The sequence below is a fragment of the Radiomyces spectabilis genome (genome assembly GCF_025331425.1).
Source record: "Radiomyces spectabilis strain NRRL 2753 chromosome Unknown BYT42scaffold_11, whole genome shotgun sequence".
NCBI lineage: Eukaryota > Fungi > Mucoromycota > Mucoromycetes > Mucorales > Radiomycetaceae > Radiomyces > Radiomyces spectabilis.
The window spans coordinates 296,542-318,537 of NW_026251936.1; the positions used below are offsets into that span (position 1 = coordinate 296,542).

Sequence of the window (21,996 nt, forward strand, 5' to 3'; positions counted from 1 at the left end):
GCTCAAACATGAATGGTAAGGGAAGTAAACTAACCTAGGAATCGATTTTCTTGATGTATTTTGTTCCAAGCATGCACCAATGGTAGGCCGACTTCAGCCGGTATTAATTGAAAGCAGTAAACTTCGTAACGAAGCAAGAGTGTAAAATCTTGCCTTGAGCTCGAGGATTCAATTAGAGGTCAGGTCCAAAATACAGTAGTTTCACTTAAGCCAAACTACAAGGGCCAAATGCTTTTAGTTGGAAAAAGAACTGATCTCTTTTATTCATGGATATTTATATAAGTCTATTTGTTCGTTGTTCTAGTGCGCTCGGTGTTGGGCCAAAGTAATTATGCGAGCCGCGATACAGAGAAAGCGTACTGAAAAGTAAGAAATAAAGAAGACGTCAGAAAAGAAAGGGTTGTGAGCCTCAGTCGAATTCGTCTGGGGCAGAGAAAGTGGTGATTAACTGTAGGGCAGAGTGAGCGACAAGTTCAGGTTGAAATGGTTCAGAGTCAAAAATGAAGGCCCAGTATGCACGCCATCTGGCATGCAAAGTGCAGCGGATAGTGGTCACCAAGTAGTTGTTATTGAATACAACTGGTCAATAAGGCCTTTCTACTAGACTCCATATTCTCTCTAGTATATGTGTTATCGTCCTTGAATGCAACAAAAGGATCAACAGACGCGATCTTCTTGGTGAAGATTTGGTTGTGGCCTTGAAGGTTTCTGGATCCACCAAAAAGATTTTAAAAGAAATCCTTTCCCATGTCAGACACAAAGGCAGAGATCTTTGGTGCGGGCTTTTCTCGCAATCCATTCTTGTTGAACCAGGAACCACAATCCACCATGTATTGTGCTGAGTACGGCCGACGTCAGCACGGTGTTGTGGATGTAGAATTGGAGACAACTGACGATGGAGAAAAGTCTACTCTTACAGATGGTGCACTTCTTGCGTTGCAACGGATATGTCTGGCCAGGTGTGAATGCTGACACAGTTACGGTCTTGAGGCGAGAAGACTTTTGTGAATGAATTCAAAGACTGGTACATCGGTCGTTTTTCTTCATTCAAACTTTCCCGCAACCATCGTCATTTGCTACCTTTTCTTCGTTTGCAGCATCAGGTTCGCCGACAGTGGATGCCGGAGAATTACTGGCCTCCGAAACCAACGGTACGGCAACTTCTTCTTTGACAGGGTGAATGACAAGCATGTGCTGTTTGAGACTTTGGTTTCTTTTGAAAACCTTATTGCACACGGTGCATTTTGGTTTATATGGGTGGTTCAACGCAAAATTAATTTGGCCAGATTGTTTGGCTCGGGGTACAGCGATGTTTCTTCGCTTGTAAGATCTTGGCATGTTACTGCCTTGGTTGGTCATTGTCAAATGTTTTGAGTGGTCTAATGGGTATCGGAGAGATAAGAAAACTCGTGCCCTGATCATCGCTTTTCACCAGTAAAAATAAGCAGTCCCTAACCACGGGCCAAAAAATAAGCACGTCGAAATGAAAAAATACGTAAAATGGGGCATGGCATTGTTTCGACCTCGTCTTGACTTAATGCAAAGCAGTTGTCGCTCTTACAATCATTTGATTGGTAAGTTTGTTGCCAAAAGCAGACAATAATGTTTCAAAACCTTTTACATTCATTTCTTCATGTTTCAACTGAAATCAACTCCTTCACCGTTTTGCCAGTTTCCATCATGGCAGACATCGTAAAACTGTGTACCAAACACGGTGGTGAAACCCTCAGACATTGTTCAGGAAGACCCAAAAATGTTCACTGAGCGTACAATAAGTGCGATGGTGCGCGCTTTCCGTTTCTGCACCCTTTGCACCAATTACGCTCCAACATCAACGTTTCGTTGCTGGAGGAATGCAGATGTCAAGGCCCACATTCATCCGAAGAATGAGTGAACTTGGGTTTGCGTCTTACTCTCCAGCCTGTAAGCCTGCTCTCACGGACAAGCAAAAGGCAAACCGACTGAAATAGTGCAGAGAAAAGGTCAACTGGACCATGGAGCAAAGGAGATCTGTGATTTGGTCTAACGAATCGCGATTTTCGGGGTGATTGGCAACAATGGATGTATCCGCGCTATTAGAAAAGCCAACGAGAGGTACCTGGAGCAGCATATGCTCGAAACCCACAAGTATGGCAAAGGCTCCATCATGGTTTGGGAATGCTTTTGGGAAGGCGGACTTGGTTCCTTTGGTGACTCTCACTGGCAATGTCGATCAAGACAAGTAGGTGGACTGCCTAGCCAACAGGTTTCTTCCCTGGTACCAGGATCTCATCGAAAGGACTGGGAAGGAATTTATTTTCTAAGAAGACGGCGCTCCGTGTCCTACTGACTTTATGCCACCTGGTATAAGAAAAAGAGATGCGATGTCAAGAGCTTTCGATTTTTGGCCAGCGCAGAGCCCAGATTTCAATCCACCTTTTATGAGATGTCGCAGATCTACATTACTAATAAATGTCCCTTCTGCGCCATCTCGAACATGCTTGGGCTTATATTGCGTATAAGCTTCGTAGCAAACGTGGCAAACTGGCAAACGTGGCCCAAATCGAAGCGTTCGTCTACAAAACCTGGTTGGAGATCTCACCTCTTCTTCTGGAAAATTTAGTTTCCAGTATGCCCGACAGGTGCCGCGCTGTCATAGAGAAAGAAGGCGGCCGAATACATTCTTAAATAATGTTCTTTATTTTTACCTTTATGAAGTTGTCGAAATATCTTATTGATGGATTTGTTGATGTTCTGAAGACTTTTATTATGGACACTGTCCCTCGAACAAGCCTTTCTCTTTTTTTTTTTTTGAAAATTAAATTTATCAAATCCTGCGGTGACTTTTGAAAAGAGTGTGTGATATATTACAAAAAAGTAGAGCCCAATTATTTTTAATATCCTATGTCTAGAAATCTTCGTAATCATCTGTAAAAGCGTACATAAAGAAAGATGAGATGCACGATGTGACCACTTGTGTTACATTTTGCTTACCTTCGACGCCATTCACAGTATGTAGTACAAACAAGATAAGATTGGAAGTGAGTTGCATGCCAAAGCCTTGATACAACCCGCGTAAACTCCATCCAGTCTGTTTCTTCTTGGGCGAGGCTTGGTCGTCATCGGTTCTTTGTTTGTTCTTCTGTTTTCTTGGTCCGCCTTCTTCTTTCATGATGCGGTAAGCGGCGTCGGTGATGCCGGTGTATGGTGCAGGTCGCAAGGGAACAATGGTTTCAAATGGCTTTCGACTGGGTGTACGTGTTTTGATCTGACACTGAAGACGTTTACGGATGGTGTCCAGAGGTAAAGTGATCAGGATCTCTAAAGTGTTGAGTCCCAATTCGGCCAAGGCATACATAAAAGGCGAATCGTTGGCCGAAATTCGGAAAACGCGATCAATGATCAAGGGAGTGGTGTTTTGCAACAAAGGCGTGATGGTATGATACAGCAATGTCGGCATCAGGTTGTGTGACAGGTACAAACCCGTGACACCGCCTTCTTCGCTTAAAATGGTTCGCAAGGCATGAAATGGACCTTTATACTTTTTCTGCAAAGGTGAAGCGGATTGAACAATCAAACTATCCATACGAAAAGAATAAATGAGATCCGGTGGAATCACTCTCTAATCGCACCCGTCGATGTCCTTACCGTGTTCGAATCAATTCCAACGGACTGAGAAGAAATCCCACAATGAGATTGCTAGCAACCAGTGTAGCAAGGTTGGGACCGGCACGATCCAGATAGACGAGGGGAATTGTATCGTCGTAAAGGTCAAACATGTCGTTGAGCGTGCCTTCAAGGGTAGGTTGAAGGAACAAGTGACTAATCTCATACAGCCAGTTTGTATACTGTCCTTTGAATAGCGATCGAATGCCCTCGTGGGGATGCTTCAGTAATCGGTTGATACCCTGCCACACTCCTTTTTCGATAGGTTTGATTTGATGCGGAGGACGCATGCTGTCGTCGTAAACGCTGGCACTCACAACATAACCGCTGGCATCTACGGGAACCTCTTTTTTGAAAGCTGGATCATCAATGTCCAAGGACGACGTCTGCAAAGGAGTGCCGCCTGTGGAAAATCGGCGATGACCTCGAGAGCTACTGCCCGTACCGTAAAAATCGTCGGCATTACCGTCATCTTCCTCGTCAGACGATCCGCGCTCCTCATCCTGGTCACCAAACCAACCAATGTAAGCAATGACTGTAAAATAAACGAAATAAAGAAATGCACCAATTTTTACCTGATGAAGATCGTCAGCTTCGGATTCCTGCGGCAGCATCATGACAGGGGTAGGGACGTCTTCACGCGGCATGTACTGAACTTGCAATAGCGTTTTTGAGACTTCAAAGGGACTACTGACGGCTGTATTAAGATATTTCAAAAGAGTAAAATTGATGAGCTCTCGTGCGGCGGCTCGTGAGTCAATCAAATCGTCATAGTCATTCGCGTATTGAGGCACGGCACCGGAAGCCTGACCAGCCACCGTCGTGTAGTTGTCAGTGGTCATGCCGGGAGTGTAATAAGGCCGCATGCCATTAACGCCTCTACCAGGACCAGCTGGAAAAGCTCCAAATGGGGGTTGTTGATCCATTGGCAAGGTAAGAAATAAAAGGTTACTGTAAACAAAAAATAGCTCAGGAAATCTGAGGTTTTCCTCATTTCACCGTCAGTCATGTCCAATGGAAAAGAGCACGTGACTGATTTTGGGGCAATATTTCTGTCAAAACCTTGCTCTTCAATATCTATGCATATAGACTTTTCTCCTCGGCGGTCATTATCGACTAATGACTTTTTTCACATTTCATTATCTATGTGCAAACCTATTTTGTATGACATGATTGATTCGAGTAGATCTTGTGGATGAGATTTGTCATTGTCGCACAAACAAAAACCTTTAGGATTTTGTAGATCAGCATCCCATCTTTTCTTTTTTTTTTTTTTTTTTTTTTTTTTGTTGTTTGCTATGCTGTTCGACGCATCTGCCTGTTATGCCGCCTATCTTACAGATACCCCTTTATTTTTTACAGGCGGTTGATGCATCCTTCAAATTGATATTGAACTCACCGAGGCCATGGAATCTTCCAGATAATTGCCCAGGAAAATACAAAAAGTGTTGATTACAGGAAAACCATGGTGATAAGTATTTTGTAGATCCTACATCCATCTGATCTCTTTTATTCCAGGAAGTTGCTATGATACACGAAAGAAAAAATTAATAATACTATAGGTTTTGAAAACTCGAAAGCACAGGAGATTGACAAGGTTGATCGTATGAGTTTAATACCTTGAAAATAGAATTTTAGTACTCTTATTCATTGTTCATCAAGATATTATTTTATCCGGTTTCTTGATAACATATATGTATTGCAAAATATTTCACAAATTTTTTTAGTAGAGTGGTGACTTTGCTGACGACGCCATAGAAAAAAAAACGGGGACGAGGGGAGGAGAGAAGAAAGAAGGAGCGATTTAGTGACCCTGAAATCAAAAAAAAAAAAAAAAAAAATGCTCGATTGATACTGTATGCATTCCTGAAGCAGTTCCGATCTCCTCATTACTGCTACCATTGATATCGGTCCCGCCGAAACTAGAAAACGAATTCAAAAAAAAGGAGGTTATAAGCTTCAGTCATCCAATTCTAAGTTATGCATCCCTGATAGGCAAGTCAGAATGAAGGAAGCATCCTTTATCCAGTGACAGAACGCAAAAAAGTCATCAAGGATGAGAAGAGCAAATGGAGATCATACTGTATGCTTTGCAAGATAATCCATGCCGGGCGAAAGATAACATTAACAAATTCCGGCATTGTCAACCAACGCTATAGTTTGATTTAAATTTTTTGAAGCCAAAAATTTCCATCCACTCTTCCACACCCAGGTCGTTTGGTATTTTTCTAAGAAAAAAGGCTCACCTTTCATTGTCTTTTTTACTTTGTTATTGTTGGCCTTTTTCAAATGAGTCTAATGTAATACAGCACCTTGTTTGCATATTGTAATCTCGATTCAAGCATTTTAAAGAATGTAAAAAAAAAGTTCTTCATTCCTATTTGGGAATGGATGGCGCCATGGAGAAAAAAAAATTAAAGAAAAAAAAAAAAAAAACTAGGAACGTAGATGGATGATCATTGAATAGGACCAAACTAAAATCACGGATAACAGTTTTTTCTTTTTGTCCATTTGAAATGAACAAGACAAGAATTCTATTACAATAGTTTCAGCCAGTGTTGCAGTCGTACTGTCTACAGTAACAACAAAGGAATAAAAAAAAAAGAGATATAAAAGATAAATGATAAACTATGGATGTAAAAAAAAGAAAAAAAGAAAAAGCGGCTTGCAGCGATTGTTTAGCATATATGCATGGTGGCCATGAGAAAGAAAAAAAAATAGGGGAAAAATAAAGTGGAAACCAGGATAACAATGAATAAACAAAGAAAAAGAAATAGTCAAATGATGGTTTCATCAAAAAGATCAAGCAAAAGGGTTGGCCATGACACTTGATGACCTTGGTGTTTTTTTTCGAGGCCTTGACAGTTGTGTGTGTGTATTGTTTTTTTCTTTTGTGATCATGTCCGCGATGGCGCTGCCAGCCGGTAAAAAGCCGAATTTATGGAAGGGTCTCCGGGAAACGACCTGGGATCATTGTATGACGGTGGAAACGATTTAGGTGCAGCGGGGTGCGTGAGTGCCGAAACAGGAGGTAAAGTGACTTTTTCGTCAAAGTCTTCGTCATTCAGTAAACTGCGAATGGTGGAAGCCGTTTTTGGTGAAGAGGAGGAAGAAGAAGCCGAGGAGGAAGAGGAGGAAGAAGTGGATAACGACGGCTGTTGATACGGTTGTTGTAATTGTAAAGGCGTAGGCCGATCGACGACTTGAGAGGTAGTGGCCGTCACCGCTGAAGAAGAAGAAGAAGAAGGGGGTGGTGGAATAGCAGCAGCAGCAGGAGCAGGAGCAGAAGCAGGAGGAGTTGGTGCCGATGGATGTGCACGGTGATGAAGGGGCGGTAAGCGGAGCGAGGAATCAGGTGGAGGGGTCATGGGGAAGTGTTCATGCCGTTGTCTCTTTTCCCGTGGTAGTTGCCTATTTTGGGCATGAGCGGCATGCACAGGGTGATACATATCACCGGAATGAATGTACGCCAGATCCCGTTCCAATGATCCGAAAAAAGATCGACTCTGACCGTAACTACTCTGACCGTGCTGCGTTTTCTTTGAGTCGCGGATCAAGGCACGAAGCACATCTTCGATCACGGACAATCGGCTTTCGATCGCTTCAATAGATTCCGTCGTGGTGGTCATCCCGTGAACAGCCGTTGCCGATTTCGGGACGGTAGGAGTGGCGGTGGTTTTGGGAGCCAGACTTTCGTCATGGCGCGGAACACTGGGTTTGGGCTTATTCCCATTCGAATATCGGCAGTCGACACGGGTTTTAATGCATCCAATGCAAGGTGTTTCTCCATTGCACTTTGTCTTCTTTCGACGACACTCACTGCATGCACTCACTACCTTGAGCCGCTTACGTCTTGTTTTATCCATAGGAATGTGATGGTGACTGGACATCATACGGTGCAATAAAGAATTCCAAAAGGGACAGGTAATAACTTGAGCGATAGGAAAGAACAGAGGTGGTTCACTGGGACAATGGAATAGTATCAATAAATTCCAATGGAAAATAAGGAGAATTCAGGTCTTCTGTTGATGACAGAAAAAACTGTGTACAGACGATCGATCGATAGATATCAAAAAAAAGGGTCAAATGGCGCGGTTCAGGGAACTTGGGAGGAGCGCAATATTGTAAAAGAGAAAGAGGGACAAATGAAAGAAGGAAATAATTGTGATTGATAGAGAGGAAGTATCTAAAATTGTATATTCATATATGGATATAAATATATAATTATAGATGGTAAAAAGAGAAAATAAGAAAAGAATGAAGAGAGAAGAGGAAGAAGAAGAATATAAAAAAAAAGAAAGTAACCGAAAGAGATAAGAACGGAGTAAAAACCACGGAAATAATAAAGCTTTTACTAGTGCTACGTAGGAGAACGTGTTTTTTTGGGGGTACAAAGGCTCGATTCAACAAGGGACGCCGGAGAACGTTGCCACAGATAGGTGGCCGCGTTAAAAATATGATGGATGGAACTCTCCCACCGTGGTGTTTCCATAGCAGTACATCATATGACGAACGTCTGTGCTCTTTACAGTATTGTTTGGAATAGGATGATGCCATCCTTCATTTCCCCGTTGGACACCCATCCGAAGCTTTTTTCCAACTACACAAAGCAAAAAAACCTTTATAATGGAAACAAAGTCTTTTTTTTTTTTTTTTTTTTTTTTTACTTTTTTTTTTCTCCACCACCTTGAACCTTGAAACTCCTGCTCGCTTCTCGATCTCTCCGTCATTTTTTGTCCGCCTTTTTTTCCCCTAAATTTTTTTTTCTTGTTTACTGACGAACGGGATTGAGTGGGGAATGCAGCCCGACGTAGGCAATGCGGCCTGTTCCTCAATTTCCGCCGTGATTCCATCCTACGTCTATTTATTGCCGATCCCGAAGGTGGGACAAAACCACCCAAAAAATAAAAAAGACTTATACTGCTGTGCGGATGATCTACTGGAAAGAAACCATGCCGACAACCCCATGGGAAAAACTCCGTGACTGACAGAAAATGCCGGATTTCAGAGCACGATAAAGGGTTCTTTGTTTCAACTTTTTTGGTTATTTTTCTTTTTTTTTTATAGTTCTCACGCACCATGGATAACGAAGTTGGTAATGCTATTCATACCAAAATACACTATGACTCGTATCCTGATATGTCCTTAAGATTGGGAAAAACGTTGGAAGGAAGGACAAACCCTTTGGGATGCCGGCAAGGCCAGCCCTGCATTGAAGAAGCTGATTGAGGATGAAGACACAAAGCATCTCATCCCTAGTCAGGGCATTGGCTTGGTGCCCGGCTGCGGTTCAGGTAAAACGCCATTTTCCGTGTTGACTAGAAAAAAATCCCTAAACTGTCGCTAGGTTATGATGTTGAGCTCTTGGCAACCCCTGAAAGACATATGACTGGTTTGGATTACAGCCCTACCGCGGTGGAGGTCTGCCGCAAGGTAAAAGGAATCAATATCCGATAGGCGAGAACAAACCATTGAACGAAAAATCTTATTTTGAACCCTACTTAGATTCACCCTCAAGCCGCCGACAAGAATTATGACTTTATGTGTGCCGATTTCTACAACTTTGAGATTCCCGCTGGAGGTTATGATCTCGCCTATGATTACACGTAGGTCGGATAAACTTGTTCCCCGTGCCTTTTTTTTTTCTCTCGGTGTGATTGTTATTATTTTTCCGAGGCATGGACTGACGTGGAGGGAGAACCGTGTCCTTAAAATTTTTTTTTTCTGCAAAACTAGGTTCCTGTGTGCTATGCCTCCTAGATTGCGACCCGATTGGGCGGCTCGATATCCTCAACTCATCAAGAAAGGTGGTGTCTTGATCGCTCTCATGTTCCCTCTTGAGGAAAAGGAAGGTGGCCCACCTTTCTCGGTAAGCGAGGAACTGTAAGTATCGACATGCGTGTTTCAAATTGCACTTTTAATTGCTACAGAGACTCATACTCTTTTGCCATAGTTATCACGAATTGTTGTCACCCAATTTTGAGTGTGTCTACATTGCCGAAGCCCATGGCCATGAAAGCCGTCTCGGCAGAGAAAAAATCAGTGTGTGGAAAAGAAAGTAGAAAACACACTTTTTTTTTGCTCTTTTTATTACTCTTCCAATTTCGGGTTTTTGTCTACGTTGGCAGAGGCGATATCCTCGCCAGCCTCCCGTTTTCGTTTCTCGACACTAAGAAAGATGATTTTCAGTTTTGAACATCGATTGGTAAAATAAACATGCATCGGATCATCATCACTTACTTGGAAGCAAAAGCGATTTCTGCACTCAAGGGAAACGAGACGCAATACATATCCTTTTTAGGCGCCACGTTACGAACCCAATGGAACGTGCTCTGTGTTCGATCGATGGGCGCTCCCATCACTTGTTGTATGCGCTATGGATCCACCGTTATTTTCTTTTTCTCATAGTTACCATCATACTGTCAATGGCAGCGTTTTTTTTTTCTCTGCGTACCTCTGCAATATCGTCGGCCGGATTGGGACTTTTCGTGAAACAATGACAATGGATCATTGGGAGTTTGGCATGCGGTGTAGATTCAAATACCGATTTCTGATCACGGTACAATCCGCGGAAAGCGTCTACGTACGGCATATCAATATGTATCATCACAGACGCCAGACCGTAACAAGTAACCAACCCAAAAATTCAATAGCGGTGGCTGGCAGATTCATTACAAAATGGTTGAACGTTTTCCATTCCGAATCAGAGCCTGTTGCTTGCAAATCCTTGACTGCTTGTCTAATAAACTCGCGGCCGTCCATATTATAGGTGTGTAAATTATCCGATATCTGCAATTTAAACGTTAAATCATCTCACGAGAGTGGGGCAGGGTGATTTTCATGGCGATGAATATGGAATTTACCTTGTTGATTGTTTTATTCTCGTTTAACCATCGATAGGATTCCGGATTCAAATCATTGGCGTAAACAATGGCTCCCTTTTTCGCTGCAGGTAATGCAAACGGTCCCACGCCAGCAAATACGTCACCTGCACCCAAGACACTGGTCAATATTTGTTTCTCTGCCACACCATGATGGCCCACTTACAGACACGACTATTTTTCTCAAATTGTTGAACTAAACGATCATGCTCCGTATGCAATCGAGAATTCCAGTATACTTTGGAAAAATCAAATTTGAACCGGCAATTGCTCTCCTTCTAATCACGGAAAAAGTCGACTCGCATCAATCAGTTTTTGTTGTCCCTGCAGAACTGATTTAGGGATACGATTCTTACCACTTCGGCAATCATATTGTCTTGGCCCGCCAAAATCTCCATCTTGAAGAAACGGAATGTGGTATCAATGTTGTTTGTTTTGTTCACCACGGTGGTAATGTTTTTGTTTTTCTGATAAAAAAAAAAACATTAGACAAAGAAAAACGAGAGCACGGGTTTTGGTAGTTTCACGTACATCCAGTATCACTTGTCCAATCAATGTCTTCCATGGTAAACATTCATCGCGCAAGTTCATATGAGCTAAAAAGAAAAAGCACGGTGGATCCCACGCGTGTCAGTCAAGGCGTGGGCGCGCTTCACAGATATAATGGACGACTATTTCCACGTACCAATGTGACCGATTTGCGTATAAGAAGAGGGAATATCAACCGCATCCTCAGGCATCACTGCATGTAAAATCTGTTCTGTGACGAGTTGAAATGGGGATAAGTTGCATGAAATTGGCCATCTCTGTTGTTTTTTTTTGCTTGGGCTATCATACCAGCCGTCCAATAGTTATAATCCAATTCAATCGTGTGTTGCACAATTCCCAAGCTTTCAGCCTTGACTTTTTCCGCTTTTGAAGGTTCTAGATTGGCAAGATCTGCCGTTTTTTTCTGAAGATTAGGTCATGTTGGGTCTTTGAGTTCCATCGATCAGGCGTGCATGTCAAACCTTCTTCTTTCAAATCTTTTTGAAGTAAAACAATCCTGACATCCTTTGACTCGGGATCCGATACCGTATTACGTAAACGAGGTAAATTCAACAAGTGCCTGGAGTCATGCAATCAGTATTCAGTAGTCGATTGATTTTCGCCTTTGCAGTAGGGTATTTACGTGGAGAAAACTTTCATGAATTCGCCCACTTTCTTGACGGGAACACGAACACCCAATGTTTGGAAGGATTTAACGAATGCATCCCGGTTCAAAACCGTCATGCCACGATGGATCGGTGGAGCAATCGCTGCCATGATAATAATATATTTACGGTCGTCTACCACAAGGCATCGAACTTTAAATTCGCTTTTTGATCCCACATCTGCCAATCACAGTCCGTCGTCGCAGTCACTTCTCAAAGAGCCTCGAAATTGAGAGACCCCCTTTACTCTTGTGAAGGCGCATAAATAATGTATCGTCTCGATTAAAGCATCATACCAAAACCATAAAATATATGGAAAGTTTTCTATTTCAGATGATGCGTCTTTGCGCAATCATCCAATGTCGCATTGTATGCTTGATTCTTATTGTCTTTTAAAAAAAAAAAAAACTATACAACATCCCGTGAAGTAAAAGATATCCTGGGATTTACACTCTATGCAATGACTTATTGAAGGACCTTCCACTTGAACTTGAGACCTCCTCGGATCTCCATGGGCTTTCCATTATCGATAGTACGCCCTAAATGAAAATGACTGTAAATAAAGGAGCTCATTCGGTAGCAACAGAGGTTGCGTTTTACCTTTCAATATTTGTACACCCCATGCACGGCCGTGATTGTTTCCCTAACGTGAGGGAATGAGTTGCCTTTGTTCTTATTCATCTTTATTTGATGTACAGGAGCTTACTTCTTTCAAGTTGACTTTGGTAACTTCGTAATAGCTGTTTTGCAGCGCAGGATTATTGACAAACTTGTTGGGAGCCTAGTGATGGTTTTAGATCATCGTTGCCTGGCACGATCCAATTAGCTACTCTTACAACGTACCACTCGGCTTCCCACACCATTGGATGGCAGACCACTCAGTAACTGAAAAAGATTTTTACCGCCTTTAGACAAGGCCGATGCTTTGGACACGGCTTCAGTAGCGACAGTCATGGCGAGATTTTTTCTTTTAACGTCAAGTTGTTTTTTTTTACTCGTCGGCAGCCGCCCATTTTTTTTTCACCCCTCAGCGGAGCCTTGGGAAACAACCACAGTCAAAATGAAGAGTTTCTCCGCCTCGAAATCGAAATACATTGGCTTTTTATACAGTTGTTTGTCTAATGCAGGAATACTTCTATTCATTTATTACAACACTTTTTGGAATCTTCGACTACTTTGGGAAAGAGACCGGAAAAAATATTCCAAAACACTTCCTTTGTAGCGTCATCAAAGATGGCCAGGGTGAGTGTAAGGTCCATGGTCGATGATTCCGACGTCTCTGTAGACCTGCGAGACGATGGAGGTGGATGGCACTGAACAGAAGAGATGGCTCTCGAGGATGACCTTTTAGAATCGACTTGATTAAGGAGACTCAACCTATCAGCATCGGTGAAATCCACAAAGGCTGCCTTGTCAGACATGTTTGCGTCTTCCGCTTCAATGATGTCCTCGGCTGCTACGTCCCAGTCTTCCGGTCTTCCCAAAGCGCTGTTTCTACGTCGTTTTTGGACAAACGGGTAAAAAGTGACATCCAATGCCTGTTTCGCTTTGTACGAAATATTGACTTGCAGAGGCGCGGTGTCGCAGATAAAGGTTTCGTAGAATTCGATAAAGTAAGGTATCACACCGGGGCCTACGGGCGTGGTAAGAATGTCATGCATCGGTGATTCTCTGATACTTGACGAAGCGGTGGAAGATTTAGATAATAGGTGGAGTGGCGAGTGAGTCGAGGGCACCGACAAAAACGACGGGGTGATTTGTGTCTTTTTGACTTCGGCGCCAAGTTTGAAGTAATATTCAAAAAAGATAATGTTTTCCACACTGAAATCCTTGATGGCCCATTCCCGCAGCAGTCTGATAGTTTCTCGTTCACTGAGAGCGCGTTTGAGTGAACTGCTGTTGAGCTCCAAGGGACCCCTTTGGTTGCGAGCATTTTTCGGTTGTTGTTTCACTGGTTCGCTTTCTTGCAAGCTGCATTTGCCGTGGCACACCAGATTGGTAAGGATTAATCGGATAATGTGAGTGATATCGAACAAGGGAACCACCACCGACGCGGTGTGACCGGTCGCCATCATCAGTAGTGCCCAGTTGGAAGCCGAATAAACGCCGCGGGCCACCGTCCAAGAGTAAGGCGATCGCGGTGGCAAGACAAACAGCCAGACCACGTAAAGGACAAACAGGGGGAACCCCACCGTCAGGCTGAGCATGAGTTCATTTCGTATTCCGTGCGTATCCTGAATCCCGCGAAGATACCACAAGTTGAAAGGTGCAATCACCACGATAAAGACGGCAAAGCAGCCCATTTGCAAGTAATTGCCCCATTCAAATTGGCACTCCATGTGTTGTCGAGCAAACACTTCGCATACGGCGCAAATGACAATGATCACGGACATGCTGGTGATATACATGGCAATGGGTCGACGGGCATCGATGGTTTTGAAGTTTTTGTTCTCCATGAACCACTGATAGTCAGGATCGTATTGACGGTTCGTCCTCAAAGGGTTCGATGTGCGCATGAATCGTTGTCGAAGCACGTTGAGCTTCATTAGAAAATGCAATCGGTAAGCGCGCCAGCAAAACGCAAATGTCCAGGTATAAAAGCCTACGAGTGTCCCCCACAACAGTAGGTCACAGGTAACGGGTGAAATGAAGCTTTGAAACAGCAAGAGGCATGTACTGTAAATAAAATAGCCGATCGCGCCGAGAACGGTGCCGAACATGCTGCGCTTCCTCATTGAGTACCACTGATAGTTACGTGATATAATGTGTGGTGCGGATTCTTCCGGATACCCAGCTTCAAAATCTCTCTTGAGATATTGACGATATTGACGATAGCCGTGGAGCATGTATACCAGGAATATAGAGGTCGTCATGATAATAAACACAAAATTGATAACGGCAAGGACAAGGTAGCCACGAAGCGCTCTGTTAATCTTGACATCGTTTTCACACACTTCCTGCGCTCGAGTTAACGAAGGGACGTGATATTTATTCAACTGATTGCTGTCAGAACAATCAGGAATGGGAGGCAATATCCTGAACATGCGAGAAAGACCATGGAGAATAAAACAAAAAAAATTCCTGCAAATTCACCATTCATTTAACCCCACATTTTTTTTCGAAAATGTCTCACATTGTTGCGTCGTTGAATTTTTTTTTTTTTTTTTTTTTTTTTTTTTTTACTGGGTTCATTTATGGAACTTTTCTGAAGTGTATCGTTTTTCAATCAGTTCAATGGTCGAGGCCAATTCGGAAACATGAGCGGGAGCAGGGATGTCTACCGTCCAGAAGAGTTCCAATATTCCCGTGGGGATGATGATCACTGACGTGTCGAGCCCATCCTCTTCCTCTGCCGAACCGATGATTCGGACAGCCTCTTGATCTGCTAAATTCTCGGTATCTGAAAGGTCGTTTTGGATGTCTTGCAGGTTAATGTGCCTTAGTGCTCGCAACAAACGCTCATAAGCTGTTGACTTGTCAATCGTCGGTTCCTTCCACTTTAAGCGATCTTTGTGATATTGCTGGTCTAATTGAGCATCGAATTCTTTTTGACGCTCGCGTATATCTTTTTGACGTTCTTTACGTGCCGTGGACCGAGATTGGTCAAACTGGGTATAGTTTTGACCCTGCTGCAGGCGTACTTGTCGTAACCGATCGTAGTCTTCTTTCAGCTTTTGTAGCGACTGTTCATAAGATTTGGAAAGCTGGGTTTTCCCAGTATAAGTGAACAGTGTCTGACAAAAGCGTGTGACTGGAACCACTCAACTCACCTGAACTTGCTTTTTCCCAACTTGTTCTTTGGTTAAATTTGCCTACTCAGTAAAAAAATAATAAGCATAGCGACTTTTTAAAACTGTTGATTCATGGCTCGCAGTACCATTGCCTTTTTGGCATTTTCAATATCGTGTTGAATGTCGGCAATCTGGGCTTCATACTTTACTGCAGAATGGCCTGTCATTTTTTGTCTTGACATGCAAACACGACTGGCGACGACGAGAAATGAATTTTTTTCTCTCTCCTCTTTTGTTTACCATATTGGCTTTGCAAACACGTGCCATGCACAGTCTACCAACAGTGCCTCACACTGTGGCATAAATCGAACACGGCAATTTCCAGTCCAAAAGCGCGTATGGTTTTTATCATTGCCTTCCCTATATTTTACATGCCATTCCCTCACTAAACTCAATTATCCGTCTTTTGATGGATTAATTAACGACACATGGATCATGTATTCATCGCTCACGGTGTGAATACAGGGCGCGATCGCAATAATGGACTGAATTTAAAGCAAGCACCAAGTCCCAATTCTCAGTTTGAAATCCCCAGAATTTTCTAAGCATTACGTTTCGCCGATGGCAATCAATTAAAGTCACGCGCCTTTGCAGGATTTAGCATCAATTGGGGAGCGCCTTGGGTTCATTTTTACCCTTTTTATTTTATTTTACCCACGTTCTTGAACCATGGTCGACATTAAAAAAACACCTGTGAGTTATGAAGGATTCCACCATGAATCACTGTAAGTCACTGTGTAAACGTCTTTACCTGCCATTCTACCTGACATGCCTACTCATACGTCATTAGCACGCCCAAGCCAAAGATTATGAACACCATCCTTGACAACATTGGCAATACACCTCTTGTGCGTATCACCAAGATTGCAAAAGAGGAGGGCCTTCAGTGCGAATTATGTAAGTGATACTTTTTTTTCTTCTTCGTAAGCGTTCCTGTACGCGCGTGTGAACCATGGTTTAACACGTTAATTACACTTATTAGTGGCCAAATGTGAATATTTCAATGCTGGTGGCTCGGTCAAAGATCGCATTGCTAAGCGTATGGTGGAGGAAGCAGAGAGAGAGGGCACCATTAAACCTGGCGTCAGCACCATTATTGAACCCACTTCGGGTAACACAGGTAAACTGCTGGATGATAAAAAAGTTTTGTTGCGATGCATGATATCGCTGTCAAATAAAAAAAAAAGCTCATCAAAAACTTAACGCATGTGGTACTAGGCATTGGATTGGCGTTGGCGGCAGCAGTGAAGGGGTACCGAGTGATTATCACCATGCCGGAAAAGATGTCGCAAGAAAAAGTCGATGTTCTCAAGGCCTTGGGGGCAGAAATTATTCGCACGCCGACTGAAGGTGAGGCTCCAAAGCGGTGTTTGATCGCCACGCAACCAATGAATTGTTGATCTAAATTTTTCTTTTTTTTATTTCAGCTGCATGGGATGCGCCTGAATCGCATATTGGAGTGGCTAGAAAGTTGAGGGACGAAATTCCCAACGCGGTGATTCTCGATCAGTATGGCAACGCTTACAATCCTGTAGCACATTATGACACGACTGCCGAGGAAATTTTGCGTGATTGTGACGGCAAAATTGATATGTTGGTCGCTGGTGCCGGTACAGGCGGTACCATTACCGGTTTAGCTCAAAAGTTGAAGGAAAAATGCCCCAACATCAAGGTATTGTTTTTTTTGTGTGTTTTTTAAGACACATCCCATCCGTATGTTCATACTCATCCCCATATGACGGAGTAGATTGTTGGCGTGGATCCTCACGGATCTATTCTTGCTCAACCCGATTCTTTAAATACAGAGACAGGGGGTTATCAAGTAGAGGGTATCGGTTACGATTTTGTGCCGGATGTGTTGCAACGTTCCCTGGTGGACGAATGGTACAAGTCCGATGACAAATCGTCTTTCCTTATGGCGCGACGCTTGATCCGCGATGAAGGCCTTCTTTGCGGTGGATCCTCCGGTACCGCCATGTCAGCGGCCGTCAGGGTAGCCAAAGAGTTGAAGCCTGGACAGCGATGTGTGGTTATTTTGCCGGATTCTGTGCGCAACTACATGACCAAGTTTTTGAACGACGATTGGATGAGAAAGAACGGTTTCGCCGATGACAAGTTTGAAGAGCAGAGTAGCGAAGGCAAGGCACACAAAGATTACCGAGGGGCGACGGTGGGCGATCTGCAGCTGAAACCGGCTGTCACCATCACTGCAGAGGTAATGTGAAACATGAAAATTTCGCCATTTTTCTTTTGATGGATTTGAAATGCCGACCAACTTACAATGAATCGCACGAATGATAGACGTCCTGCAAGGATGCCATTGAATTGATGCAGAAATACGGTTTTGACCAACTGCCAGTGACATCGGAACCCAAGCGACGACTCCAAGGGCTGGTTACCATGGGCAATATTTTGTCTCGTATTGCCTCGGGCCGTGCTGCGCCTTCTTCGGCTGTGACGGAAGTCATGTACCATTTCAACCGCAGCAGCAACAAATTCCAGTTGATTACCGTGCATACACCGTTGGAACATTTGACACGATTCTTTGAGAACCATTCCAGTGTATTGGTCACTACAGAGGAAGGGGAAGTGAAACATGTCGTGACCAAGGTCGACCTTTTGGCCTATCTGGTCAAAGATGCGAGATCATGATAAAAATGTATTTTTTTTTTTTTTTTTTTTTGGGATTGATCAATGATATTGAGATTTTCCAACGGTCTTTTGCGGACTTTTTATTAAAAGATCCAATCATCCTCTTCATGGGGAAAAAAATAAAAATGAAACCCGTTTTTTCTTGGGTTCCTGGCTGCTGAATGTGTAATGAATGTAAAGGTTCATTATTGAAAGCCTTTTCTTTCTGCTTCTCCATCATCCCAGCTGCATTACCGTTATTATGGATGCTTACTCTATGCTCCAGAATAAAGTCCCAACTCAATTAACACTGGGTCCTTCCAGTCGATCCAATTCCAATCCGGACGATCCGCTTTTAACTCCTGTTTCCGAAGTGATCAGTCCTGATGCCATGCCTTCACCAAGTACTCACAGCTTTATTACCAACGAAATTACAGGTCCTCCCTCCAGAGGTCACTGGAAGGTAAACTGCCGTAGTTTCTTTAAGTTCAAACATGTGGATTCAATGAGTGAACTAATCAGAAAGGGTGTGTGTGTGTGTGAATAGCCTGATGCCGAAGCTACTCGTTGCGACTTTCCGTCTTGTCAGATAACATTTGGATTATTAAATCGACGGCATCATTGTCGAAAATGTGGCAATATCTTTTGCTCAGCACATTGTTCCAACTATTTCCGATTAGATCAATTTTCCCAATTTCATCCCCATGGTAATATCTCGAGAGGTTGCGACAACTGCGCCAACAGCTATCGGCAGTGGAAGGCGAATCTGAAACAGATGGAGATGATGAAATTGCAAACCAAGGCGCCAGCGGCAAAACCGTCACCTGGAGACTCGGTCAAGACGAATACATTGGATAGACATGCTGGTATCATGACCTTGCGTCCACATGCCATGGAAGGGGTGACGGAACTTGGCAGAGATGGTAAATATAAGCAATTAAAGGGTAATGTGATGTGCATGCACAGACTCATCATGTTTTTCCTAGACATTGTACAAGAATCTAATGGACCCCAATACAATGGCATCGCTATCAAACATAACAAGGCAAAGGATCAAGGTAAGCACTGACAGCACTGGGTAGATTTTTAGCCCCACGGTTGGAGTCTCATTATTTTGGATAAATAGGTGCCTTTAATCCAATCTCATCCGTGCCTGCAGATTGGCAATGGTCTACTTTTTGAACTCTTGTATGCGCCGGATGTTGTTATTTTACCGCCTTGACTCTACGCACCCTCCTCGATTCCCTTTTTTTTGTTTCCTGTATAACCGCCCACTTTACCTTTTTGTACATTAATTCACCGTTATTTAGTCGGTTCCTTTCTCTATGATTTTTGTTGTTATCGTTTGTTATTCTCCCATAATGCGGATTCTATAATTTTTCTTCTTATTACATCCATGGTAGATGGATCCACCGTTAGGTAATACAAGCCGTAACGTGGTTGTTGATACTGTCTAAAATGTGGTACTTGCGCGTCTAACACAGTAACAATAAGATATACAGTTGCAATAGCATTTACGAAAATGAAACAATTCAGGTGAATTGAGTCGACATAAAATTTTAGGTTGGCGTGCACCTCCACCATGTTCATCCCGAAAGTTGGTTGTGGTCGTTTACAGTTATTGAAAAAACATACGCATACATTATATTGAGCATGTTTACGACTGAATTTTTTTTTATTGACTGCATTGATTTTATTTTAGTTTCGGAGAATGACAAATGGGTGTGGATATTTTAAGCGACCATGGTAACGGGACGGATTTCAATCTCGCCATAGGATTGTTGCTGCTTCAGCTGAATCATATTTTTTGTAGACAATAAAAGCACATCGTAAAATTTACGAGCAGCTTCCGCTTTCGACGCGGTACCTGGAACCAGATCACCAAAGGCGGCTCGATTGGCGCCGGCGTCGAACTTTTCGGTCAGTGTGGTCAAGGTCTGATGAGCACTTTGGTTCAGTTGGGTGGATTGTCCATTCTGCGAGAAGAAACTAGTCTCTTCATTCTCCAATAGCGTGGATGGTCCAGCCCCCTGTTCATCAACGGCTGTATTGATGCCAAACTAAGCAAACCATATTAGCCGAATTGCTTGGAAATGAAAATATCTCATAGAGGGACTGCGTCAAACTTACGTCAAAGTCGGTTTCGTTGGTGGCGAAATCATCAAAGCCAAGTTCCTGTCCATCAAAGGCGGTCGGGATACCAGCCGTCGATGGGCCAGCCATGTCTTCAAGGGGTTCTGTCAAACGGGCTTCTTTCGGGCTACCATGATTCACCGCGGAACCTCGACGCTTCGTGCCCAGAGTGTCAAAGAGTGTAGTCAATCCCGATCCGGGAGCATAGCCTAAAGGCTTGGAAATATCCAACTGTTTGCCCTTGGTTGCCATGGCTGAGCTGCGCGTATCGGCAGTCTGCACAAAAGCAGAAAAAAAAGCGTTCATCAGTAAAAGGTGTAGGCCATTGTTTTTGCATATCAAGAACGTACGCGGTCAGTAATAGCCGAGGTATCGCTAATGTTTCGTCGTAAATCTGTGTGAGGGATTTCCGTGACTTTATCCACGACGAGCTTTCGTCGGCGTCGTGTCGGTTCTTGAACGGTGGCATGTTCATCGGGCAAGACAAAGTCCAGTTGTTGCGTAGATAAATCCATGGCAGCCGTATCAGGCATGATACCTATCGATGATTTTTTGTCGCTACTGTTTGAGTAATAGGAATCTAAATGGGCGTCCTACACTGTTGGTTTCATTACCTGATTGCATCAAGGTATTCAGGTTGGTGTCGAACTCCACCGCTCGTTCAGGCTGATTCGCGGCATGTTCGTCACGAGCTTCGGCTGTATCTTCAAAGTCGAAATCAAAGTCAAGCACGTCGTTTGTATCATCGATGCGCATCTTATTCAAAGGTTCATCAATGTCATCCATGGTGAAAGCTTGATCCACCAATTCGGGACCAGTATCACGACGGCCTTGTTCAATATCGCCGAAAGTGAAGCCTTCGGTTCCCATCAAATCATCCGCATCGGTGCCGGCCAATCGACGGCCTTGTTCGGTTTCCTCGTAGCCCCAGCTGGATTCTTCGCTGAAACTGATATCTTGCGAAATCGCGGCAAGGGCCAAGTTATCTAACATCGGGTCGGCCATTTCCAAATGTCTGCGTACGGGAAAAGCATAGCATTTAGACAATCTGTGGCAAGCAACAAGTATGGGATGTTAGGGCGAAGCGATTCTCTTACGTCATGTTGAAAGGGGCATCCGGTAACATAATATCGAATTCGGTTAATCGTTCTGGCAGCGTAATGGTACTTTGGTTGGCAATAGAGTGACTGATATCCGGCATATTGACATCGCCTTTTTTAAATGCCTATACAGACGGCACAGCCGATGGTTAGACGAAAAAAACTTAGGTCAACATGGCAATCCAGTAGCAAGGCGTTACCAATTTGATTCGAACAAGCGCTTCATTGCAGTCTTCCAACAGGTATCGAGTTTTACGCGAATAGATTCGAACGACACCAAGCAAAAGCTGGCCAGAAATACGTAAAGCAAGAGGTTCCTGTTGATTGGTAGTGATTGCATCTACAATGAAAAATCGTCAATCTCCAAAGATGCACATCAACAGGTTGCTTGGATATGAGTCAAACCTATCGTTTTCTCCAGATTGGTTTGCAGAAACTGCGATTTTGAGATTTTACGTTCCCAGTGGGAAGCAAGCCAAACACGTGCCAATGGCCCACGTTTAGCCGTGATTTGATCGGACAACATTCTTCTTTAGATTGAACAATCACAAAGAAAAAAAAAAAAAAAAAGACAAACGCGTCTGAATTTTTCCCTTTTTCCCAAATTGGTATTTTTTCTGAG

At 43.4% G+C, this 21,996-nt stretch overlaps 14 protein-coding genes across 14 annotated transcripts; 5 read left to right on the top strand and 9 right to left on the bottom strand.

Annotated features, from left to right (window-relative positions):
* Window positions 1–381: 381 nt before the first annotated feature.
* Window positions 382–1,512, bottom strand: BYT42DRAFT_67605 (uncharacterized protein). The gene is made up of 2 exons (XM_051572787.1): window positions 1,081–1,512; window positions 382–999 (listed from the first exon to the last, which is right to left on the bottom strand). The coding sequence occupies exons 1-2, from the start codon at window positions 1,420–1,422 to the stop codon at window positions 751–753; spliced, it is 591 nt and encodes a 196-aa protein (XP_051420423.1). The 5' UTR covers window positions 1,423–1,512; the 3' UTR covers window positions 382–750.
* A 303-nt stretch (window positions 1,513–1,815) lies between these two features.
* On the top strand, window positions 1,816–2,500 carry BYT42DRAFT_67588 (uncharacterized protein). The gene has a single exon (XM_051572786.1). The coding sequence runs from the start codon at window positions 2,111–2,113 to the stop codon at window positions 2,327–2,329; it is 219 nt and encodes a 72-aa protein (XP_051420424.1). The 5' UTR covers window positions 1,816–2,110; the 3' UTR covers window positions 2,330–2,500.
* On the top strand, window positions 2,088–2,802 carry BYT42DRAFT_580197 (uncharacterized protein). Its single transcript, XM_051569475.1, has 2 exons — window positions 2,088–2,293; window positions 2,332–2,802. Exon 2 carries the CDS (start codon window positions 2,452–2,454, stop codon window positions 2,665–2,667), a length of 216 nt encoding a protein of 71 aa, XP_051420425.1. The 5' UTR covers window positions 2,088–2,293; window positions 2,332–2,451; the 3' UTR covers window positions 2,668–2,802.
* BYT42DRAFT_67614 (uncharacterized protein) lies at window positions 2,778–3,622 on the bottom strand. Its single transcript, XM_051572788.1, has one exon. It carries the CDS (start codon window positions 3,563–3,565, stop codon window positions 2,888–2,890), a length of 678 nt encoding a protein of 225 aa, XP_051420426.1. The 5' UTR covers window positions 3,566–3,622; the 3' UTR covers window positions 2,778–2,887.
* A 1-nt stretch (window position 3,623) lies between these two features.
* Window positions 3,624–4,571, bottom strand: BYT42DRAFT_501388 (uncharacterized protein; the record flags this gene model as incomplete). The annotated part of the gene is made up of 2 exons (XM_051564764.1): window positions 3,624–4,142; window positions 4,221–4,571. The coding sequence occupies 2 exons, from the start codon at window positions 4,569–4,571 to the stop codon at window positions 3,624–3,626; spliced, it is 870 nt and encodes a 289-aa protein (XP_051420427.1).
* A 1,523-nt stretch (window positions 4,572–6,094) lies between these two features.
* BYT42DRAFT_580199 (uncharacterized protein) lies at window positions 6,095–7,962 on the bottom strand. Its single transcript, XM_051569476.1, has one exon. The coding sequence runs from the start codon at window positions 7,536–7,538 to the stop codon at window positions 6,543–6,545; it is 996 nt and encodes a 331-aa protein (XP_051420428.1). The 5' UTR covers window positions 7,539–7,962; the 3' UTR covers window positions 6,095–6,542.
* A 762-nt stretch (window positions 7,963–8,724) lies between these two features.
* BYT42DRAFT_622334 (S-adenosyl-L-methionine-dependent methyltransferase) lies at window positions 8,725–9,931 on the top strand (the record flags this gene model as incomplete). The annotated part of the gene is made up of 6 exons (XM_051572379.1): window positions 8,725–8,740; window positions 8,796–8,939; window positions 8,993–9,078; window positions 9,151–9,251; window positions 9,382–9,514; window positions 9,599–9,931. The coding sequence occupies 6 exons, from the start codon at window positions 8,725–8,727 to the stop codon at window positions 9,626–9,628; spliced, it is 510 nt and encodes a 169-aa protein (XP_051420429.1). The 3' UTR covers window positions 9,629–9,931.
* On the bottom strand, window positions 9,707–12,007 carry BYT42DRAFT_67815 (Met-10+ like-protein-domain-containing protein). Its single transcript, XM_051572789.1, has 11 exons — window positions 11,698–12,007; window positions 11,537–11,634; window positions 11,364–11,465; window positions 11,212–11,286; window positions 11,058–11,122; window positions 10,883–10,993; window positions 10,693–10,804; window positions 10,509–10,633; window positions 10,284–10,434; window positions 10,100–10,224; window positions 9,707–10,019 (listed from the first exon to the last, which is right to left on the bottom strand). Exons 1-11 carry the CDS (start codon window positions 11,829–11,831, stop codon window positions 9,882–9,884), a joined length of 1,236 nt encoding a protein of 411 aa, XP_051420430.1. The 5' UTR covers window positions 11,832–12,007; the 3' UTR covers window positions 9,707–9,881.
* A 177-nt stretch (window positions 12,008–12,184) lies between these two features.
* Window positions 12,185–12,673, bottom strand: BYT42DRAFT_616520 (uncharacterized protein; the record flags this gene model as incomplete). Its single annotated transcript, XM_051572076.1, has 4 exons — window positions 12,185–12,258; window positions 12,320–12,362; window positions 12,426–12,500; window positions 12,563–12,673. The coding sequence occupies 4 exons, from the start codon at window positions 12,671–12,673 to the stop codon at window positions 12,185–12,187; spliced, it is 303 nt and encodes a 100-aa protein (XP_051420431.1).
* Window positions 12,674–12,858: 185 nt separating this feature from the next.
* On the bottom strand, window positions 12,859–14,592 carry BYT42DRAFT_548300 (uncharacterized protein; the record flags this gene model as incomplete). Its single annotated transcript, XM_051566005.1, has 1 exon — window positions 12,859–14,592. The coding sequence occupies one exon, from the start codon at window positions 14,590–14,592 to the stop codon at window positions 12,859–12,861; it is 1,734 nt and encodes a 577-aa protein (XP_051420432.1).
* Window positions 14,593–14,907: 315 nt separating this feature from the next.
* BYT42DRAFT_548301 (uncharacterized protein) lies at window positions 14,908–15,677 on the bottom strand (the record flags this gene model as incomplete). Its single annotated transcript, XM_051566006.1, has 3 exons — window positions 14,908–15,423; window positions 15,490–15,531; window positions 15,597–15,677. 3 exons carry the CDS (start codon window positions 15,675–15,677, stop codon window positions 14,908–14,910), a joined length of 639 nt encoding a protein of 212 aa, XP_051420433.1.
* A 385-nt stretch (window positions 15,678–16,062) lies between these two features.
* On the top strand, window positions 16,063–18,260 carry BYT42DRAFT_580219 (cystathionine beta-synthase). The gene is made up of 7 exons (XM_051569478.1): window positions 16,063–16,235; window positions 16,301–16,407; window positions 16,493–16,630; window positions 16,729–16,860; window positions 16,938–17,182; window positions 17,258–17,725; window positions 17,812–18,260. Exons 1-7 carry the CDS (start codon window positions 16,180–16,182, stop codon window positions 18,160–18,162), a joined length of 1,497 nt encoding a protein of 498 aa, XP_051420434.1. The 5' UTR covers window positions 16,063–16,179; the 3' UTR covers window positions 18,163–18,260.
* Window positions 18,261–18,403: 143 nt separating this feature from the next.
* On the top strand, window positions 18,404–19,323 carry BYT42DRAFT_616524 (uncharacterized protein; the record flags this gene model as incomplete). The annotated part of the gene is made up of 4 exons (XM_051572077.1): window positions 18,404–18,604; window positions 18,689–19,064; window positions 19,128–19,199; window positions 19,268–19,323. The coding sequence occupies 4 exons, from the start codon at window positions 18,404–18,406 to the stop codon at window positions 19,321–19,323; spliced, it is 705 nt and encodes a 234-aa protein (XP_051420435.1).
* A 473-nt stretch (window positions 19,324–19,796) lies between these two features.
* BYT42DRAFT_580223 (Rec8 like protein-domain-containing protein) lies at window positions 19,797–21,937 on the bottom strand. Its single transcript, XM_051569479.1, has 7 exons — window positions 21,780–21,937; window positions 21,575–21,714; window positions 21,372–21,499; window positions 20,889–21,289; window positions 20,625–20,812; window positions 20,272–20,550; window positions 19,797–20,201 (listed from the first exon to the last, which is right to left on the bottom strand). The coding sequence occupies exons 1-7, from the start codon at window positions 21,898–21,900 to the stop codon at window positions 19,875–19,877; spliced, it is 1,584 nt and encodes a 527-aa protein (XP_051420436.1). The 5' UTR covers window positions 21,901–21,937; the 3' UTR covers window positions 19,797–19,874.
* Window positions 21,938–21,996: the final 59 nt, after the last annotated feature.

Coding starts and splice junctions, on each gene's coding strand:
- BYT42DRAFT_67605 (XM_051572787.1), bottom strand. CDS start 1,422: ATGATCAGGGCACGAGTTTTCTTATCTCTCCGATACCCATTAGACCAC. Junction 1,000..1,080: donor ATGCTGCAAACGAAGAAAAG/GTAGCAAATGAC, acceptor CATTCACAAAAG/TCTTCTCGCCTCAAGACCGT.
- BYT42DRAFT_67588 (XM_051572786.1), top strand. CDS start 2,111: ATGCTCGAAACCCACAAGTATGGCAAAGGCTCCATCATGGTTTGGGAA.
- BYT42DRAFT_580197 (XM_051569475.1), top strand. CDS start 2,452: ATGTCCCTTCTGCGCCATCTCGAACATGCTTGGGCTTATATTGCGTAT.
- BYT42DRAFT_67614 (XM_051572788.1), bottom strand. CDS start 3,565: ATGGATAGTTTGATTGTTCAATCCGCTTCACCTTTGCAGAAAAAGTAT.
- BYT42DRAFT_580199 (XM_051569476.1), bottom strand. CDS start 7,538: ATGATGTCCAGTCACCATCACATTCCTATGGATAAAACAAGACGTAAG.
- BYT42DRAFT_67815 (XM_051572789.1), bottom strand. CDS start 11,831: ATGGCAGCGATTGCTCCACCGATCCATCGTGGCATGACGGTTTTGAAC. Junction 11,123..11,211: donor TACGCAAATCGGTCACATTG/GTACGTGGAAAT, acceptor TTTTCTTTTTAG/CTCATATGAACTTGCGCGAT. Junction 10,435..10,508: donor AGAATAAAACAATCAACAAG/GTAAATTCCATA, acceptor TTTAAATTGCAG/ATATCGGATAATTTACACAC.
- BYT42DRAFT_580219 (XM_051569478.1), top strand. CDS start 16,180: ATGGTCGACATTAAAAAAACACCTGTGAGTTATGAAGGATTCCACCAT. Junction 16,236..16,300: donor GGATTCCACCATGAATCACT/GTAAGTCACTGT, acceptor ATACGTCATTAG/CACGCCCAAGCCAAAGATTA. Junction 16,408..16,492: donor GGGCCTTCAGTGCGAATTAT/GTAAGTGATACT, acceptor TACACTTATTAG/TGGCCAAATGTGAATATTTC.
- BYT42DRAFT_580223 (XM_051569479.1), bottom strand. CDS start 21,900: ATGTTGTCCGATCAAATCACGGCTAAACGTGGGCCATTGGCACGTGTT. Junction 21,290..21,371: donor GATGCCCCTTTCAACATGAC/GTAAGAGAATCG, acceptor TCCCGTACGCAG/ACATTTGGAAATGGCCGACC. Junction 20,813..20,888: donor GAATACCTTGATGCAATCAG/GTAATGAAACCA, acceptor AATCATCGATAG/GTATCATGCCTGATACGGCT.